At 39.4% G+C, this 6,123-nt stretch overlaps 1 protein-coding gene across 1 annotated transcript in view; it reads right to left on the bottom strand.

The window, feature by feature from the left end:
- Nucleotides 1–2,844: 2,844 nt before the first annotated feature.
- Nucleotides 2,845–6,123, bottom strand: part of LOC108016986 (ras-related protein Rap-2b) — a 30,950-nt gene continuing 27,671 nt past the window's right edge. Inside the window, exon 6 of the mRNA XM_017083933.4 lies at nucleotides 2,845–6,095. Within this exon, the coding sequence (XP_016939422.1) occupies nucleotides 5,763–6,095 (333 nt within the window). The 3' untranslated portion in view covers nucleotides 2,845–5,762. The remainder of the gene's footprint in view (nucleotides 6,096–6,123) is intronic.

Below are 6,123 nucleotides of genomic sequence, written 5' to 3'. Positions count from 1 at the left end.
AAGCCCTTCACAAGGCAGCTAGCAATATTTAAACAGAAGTAAGCTAGGCAGGCCAAATGAAAAACTGACATATAATTAACTTCGCCATCGATACCGCGGGAAACTCTCAATATTTAACTCACAAAAAAAAAAAAAAGGATTAGGATAAGGATATGAGATCCTAGAGCGACCGCTTAACTGCAACGACCGGAGGCGACTAACTGCTGCCCAACGAAAAGGCTGGGTTTTTAAGCCCGCCAACGGCACCCACACCATAAAATACATTTTTAGGATGTATATAGCGATAAAGAGTCGGTTTTCGAACACAGATTGCCCGTATGCAAAAACCGAAGAATTTCTATTAAATATAAAGAAACCACAGGCCAGGCTGGCTGCTCAATGCTTAATGCTTATCGCTAGGAATGAGGCTGGTGGTGTGCTCGTACGGGTTTCGGTCTGGGATTTATCAGGGACTCCGCTTATGCACGACTTATCGGCTGCCCTTCCGGAATTCTACACTACCCAGTCTTATCGCTTCTGCAGAATCACCACTGGCAGTGATCTTGAATTCCAAATCCAATCCCGCTTGGGACCCGAATCACAGTCGAATTGGGTCAACGTGGTACTCACCACTTCCGTTTTATGATGCGAATGGGGCACTCTTAACTGCCATCTCGGTTGGGGAAAATTAAGAATAAATCGGTTATATTAATAAGTTCTCTGAATAACTTAAGCTTACATAAAATTCGAGTTTCAGCCCAATATTACATTTTTGACTCATTGTAAAAATGAGTATTAATAAACCATGCCAGTTAGGTCATTCAATATTAAATGATTCAAACAATATAAAATGGTATATGGTTTATTCTTACATTTTTTGGAAACATGCAATTACTTATACTTAAACTGGATTGCATGGTCAAAAACCATCATTTTTAGACACTAAGTATGGTTTCGATTTCTGTTTAACCATTATATCACCTGAGGTAAGCACTTACTCTATTATTGCTTGTCACTCACTCCACTTTACACCTCTATGTTCAAGGTCCTCCGATGCACACCACCCCGCCACACCGCCTGCTAACTGCTTACCCACCAAGGTCACGCGTTTTATGTACTATGTGTAGTATATGTACTATATGCACCGTATAGTGGACAACCAGCCTTAACTGCCCAAACGTAAGCGCAAAAGTTTGACTGGTTCTGGTTGTGGCTATAGTAATATACCACCGATTAAGGATTATCCCATTGTTTTGTGGGGACGCCGGCCGGTGGACAAAACTGCAGTTCAGTTTCAAAACAAAACTCGGGTCTTCGGTTGTTTATTTTTTGTTTCGGGGAGCCAGTGCTCTTGGGTAATCGGTGTTTGGGTTTCAGTTCCTCGGTTCTCGGTTCTCGGTTCTAGGTCCTCGTGGCGTGTTGCAAGTTGCTGGAATGCCCGTGTGCCACTGGCAGCCAACTGTCGGCGACGTTTGCCGCCAATCGACCCGCCAGCCAGTCATCCACATCCACAAACACACCTCCATATCCACATCCACATCCACAGAACCCACTGACCCACCACCCACTGACCCACCGCAAGGAGAAAAAGCCCGGGCCAAAAGGAAAACACTACAACTGTAGTACTGGACTGGTAGTACTGGTTGTACGGTAGTACTACGGACCACACGGACACACACTCCTGTGTTATGGTGCACACTGTACCGAGTTCACATGGCGAATACGCAACGTGGACCCGAATGCGCCTGCGTCTGTTTTGATATGAAAAGACATTGTCCTCATCGCTTTTTTTCAGCTCCAGCGGATTGATGTCCTACGCAGAAGGATTGGGGCCTATCTTTTCCTAGGAAAATGTAACAGATTATTGTCTACAGTAAAATGCAAAAAGAAACTAGGTAACATCTGAAAATATATTTTAATGGGTTCCAAATAAACTTGTTAGTTTCTAAAGGATCTATAAGAAGAAAGAAAGTTTTAAAATAAACTTCAAGCCGAGGTATTCCAAAATCTGAACTCAAAACGCCTTACTCATATTGTTTTTTACTTCCAGCACTTCAAATTTCAACGATTAAACCCGAATTTTGTGGAGGTTTGTCATAAATTGCGTATCAGTACGCATGAATCATACATATTACGAATTTCGTGGTCTTGTGGAATTCATTTACTAGCTCAACTCATTTTATATAATATGTTATGTTCCTTAGCTGTGCATTTCGGGTATCTATGAATCATAAGTTTTGTTATGTTTTTTACAATATTATGGAATTCGCCTTTTCTAACGAAAATGTTTTAAGATTTACTTGTTATTACTTTATAAATAATACAAAATTATAGTACTTACCTTATCTTAATTTTTATCCCAGGAATTTTGGTTACAAATTACTATAAAACAAAACAAAACTATAAATGTATAACAAATAAACTAACATAACGAATTAGATAGAAATACGGGTAAATAAACAAAATAGTTTTCAGACATATGGAGTGGTAAACTAAATAAATGTAATAAGATAATAATAGTTGACTGTTTTGCAGGGAATATTCCCCATCCTTCTGGCCGAACTACAATTCTTGGGCAACCTTTATCCTTGGACCCATTTCCCTGCACATTTCACGTCTATTTGTTTGGCCTTGCATCGCACCGAATTGCCGATTACAGACACTATCGATTATCCGAGCCGATTTGCCACGCCCCCGTCGGCAGGTCCTTCGCCTCCAAAATGCACTGTGTCTAGGCCAAGTACAGTGGGGACTCCGATTCCAAGGCCGAGGATTCAAAATGATAACGGTGGTGGTCGAAGCTTTAAGCTTTCGGATGGGATGGCCAAACTTTCGCGGGATGAAAAACACAATAGAAACTTTTAAGCACAAAAAAATTTCCTCGCCCTTGCATTTATTTCCGGTTCTTGTCTCTTCGCATTTATCAATTACATTTTTAATTATTCATTATGTATATGTATGTATATAGTATATGCATATATGTATTGCCGTATGTAAATATTCATATTAATATATATTTATTTTGTAAGATATCCAGCTGCAGAGGTTGTGGCCTAGGAACCAAAGAAGTTCGCATTTAAAGGGGACTTACAGAATGTTAGGATAGTGATATATTAGTATTATAAATGGGATTCGGGAATGGGAGTGTGGGATATGCGATAGGGTGCAGATACAACCTTGACCGCTACTCCAGAAACAAGAGGATTTGGGGCCATCCCACATAAGACTCTGTATTTATGTCTACAAAATGTAATCCCTTTTTGTTATAATTCCTCAAAAAACTTCATGCAAATTTTGCCTATAAAGAAATATAAACCTAATCTGCAATATCTTTATATCTTTATTTATCATTCAAAAAAAGTAGACGTTTAAATATATCTCGAGAAGTATTTTAGCATTCCTTTTGCTGGGCATAAATACTGAGCCTAAGCAGTAAGTACCCACGAATTATAGGGATCGCTAACACCTTAATCAATTCTACGTGGCTTTGCTTTCTTCTTTTGTTAACTAACGCACTGTGTCCTCAAACTAAATTTGAACTTAGTTTGTAATTTCGAAAACCCTTCCGTGATCGAGTGATACATATGTACTGTACCCTCGGTGATTGGCCACAGTGCGCCGCCTAACTAAATCAATTGTAATGCGAATTATTCTACGTAATGCTCACACTCATGTCCGTATTTCTAGGTACCATAATGACATCTATTCACTTACATACTCATCTTTTCTTTTTTGGGTGCTCTGCGCTTTGGCCAATTGTATTATAACTTTATTTTAAACTCTTGCAAGCAAATCCTTCTAAAACAAAAAAAATCCTTAACCATTCATTTAGCTTAACAAATACAGAACCGATGGAAAAAAAAATATATCAGATACCCATCAACCAGCAAGAGTTTAAGGGACTTTGGCCTGCCAAAGATCGGAATTATATTGTATTTGAAACAACCACTGATACACACAGAGATATATACGCAGATATATGTATACTTGATATTGTACGATTTGCTGAAATTAAATAATTACATAAATTCTTTAAAGTTTTCATTTCGTTTGCAACACATCAATATCCGTATAAGTTTAAGATCTGCCTTGGTATTTCCTTAAGATTTCCGTTTAGTACTCGTATTCGCATAGTAATTCGGTATATTAGTATTTTGAAGTATTTCTTGTAGCAATACATATAACTATTATAATATAAATATAACACTCTGTTCCACTTTTTTTTTGGGGGGTTTGAATCCGGGTATATACTTTATTGTACCACAAATAGATTACGTGTGATGTCCGATGTATGCAATATAATAGCTGCGTTTCACTTTGGCCCGTTTTTCGTTCTGTATCTCAAAAGTAACCCTATAACACGACTATAACTTTCCATACGATAACATCTTCATATATATATATTTATCGATCTATACTCGTATTCATTATTTGCATTTGCTTTTGTCTTTGTCTTATTCTTTGGTGTTTTCATTGCGTTTTCAATCTTAACCATTTGTTTCAATCTTTTTGCCTGGCATTAACCAACACTACTAGCTAACCGTAAAATGGTAACGAAAAAAAAATATTAACTAAATGTACACTCATTACGATTCTACAGATAGGTTTTAGGTTATCCCCCTCCAATCAGTGATACTTCTTAACTATGCATTTGCTTTCGGTTTCGGTTTCTTTAGCTTTCACTTCCGCTTCTCAACACTGGCAACCCGCACAATGGCAAACGTTCCAACACTGACGCCCAGGAGAAATCCGGTTCTATCGACCTATTGTCTACAAAAATATGTCTTAGCTGTCTTTAGGTACACGGGCCGGTCCTAAATGCTCGCTACACTGGTAATCTATACACAGATAAGTCAATATATATAAATTATTATATATATATTCCTGTACTGTCGGGATGGGGGAAACTGTAACTAGACACACACACACACAACAATCGAGTTAGAGTAACACCGAGACACATTTAAAAGAATGTTCTTTGCCTCGATTTAGGGACTACATAGTTTCTGTATTTTTATCTGAGTAAATTATAGAGCTGTCTAACGATTCAATATTCTCTACCGTAACACATCCATTCCATATATTATTATGCTGAGGGCTGAGTTTGAGAAACCAGAGGCTTGAGATATAGGTACTAAAGTTATTGGAGCGATAATAGCAAGATAGAGGTACATTTGAGTCCAGATAGCTCCACATTAGTGCGGGTCGATGCAAATAGTTGGACAATTGTGGGAAGGGAATGTTTATCCTTCGGCTTAGTCATATTACCCTGAAAACTGGAGGTCTAAAAGAAAATTGACCTATTTTCTTGGCAAAATGTAGAACAAATCTCTAGAGGTCTAAAACGTTTCAATAGGTATCTATAACAGTATGCAGTGAAAAATAGAACATGGTCTTGAGGAAATTTTCCGACAGACTTTCGAACTACAAATATGTTACATAAGAATTTGAGATATCATACCAAAATCGATATTAAACCTCTAGTGATTTTTAAGTTCAAGTTATTTTCCATTGCTTTCTTAGAGAGAAATCAATTTTAATAAGAGACCAGTAGTGCTCTTTAGCAAATCTCTTCCTTTCTCTCCCTTATAAGTATCGACCTTTTCTATTCACCTTAGATTTGTGGTTTTTGGTAATTGGTTCACGTAGAAGTAAGCCCCATTTTGTTTTGCATTATTGGAGAAGTATTGAAAACCGTTTTGTAGGAGACCGTTTAGTTTAGCTTTAGTTTTGTTTTTTTTAAGCTGCCGTGGTGCGATTTCGAATCCCCGGATTCCGCTGCTTTAGGAGATGGTGCACGAGTTGCGCTTGGCGCCCAAACTCCGCTCCTGGATTCGCTGGAGATGCTGCAGCTGGGCCGGAGTGGGGGCATGGGAGCCACCGGATCCGCCGGATGAGGACGCTGCTGCAGCTGCCGCCGAGGTGGAGGCGGATGAGCCGCCCCCGGAATTGTGGTGGTGCTGCGACTGGTGGTGGTGGCTGTGGTGTTGGTGGTGGTGCAACGGGGTGCCGGGTCCATTGTTGCCGATCTGCTGCGGCAACGACTGCCGGCGACGCCGCAGGGCCGGACTCAGGTTGTAGGTGATCTTCGCCTGGGCCAGCAGCTCCTTGAACACCTGGTGATGTAATCAAAGTCACTTTAAA

The sequence above is a fragment of the Drosophila suzukii genome, chromosome X (genome assembly GCF_043229965.1).
Source record: "Drosophila suzukii chromosome X, CBGP_Dsuzu_IsoJpt1.0, whole genome shotgun sequence".
Taxonomy (NCBI): Eukaryota; Metazoa; Arthropoda; class Insecta; order Diptera; family Drosophilidae; genus Drosophila; species Drosophila suzukii.
This window is presented reverse-complemented; position numbering and strand designations above follow the sequence as displayed.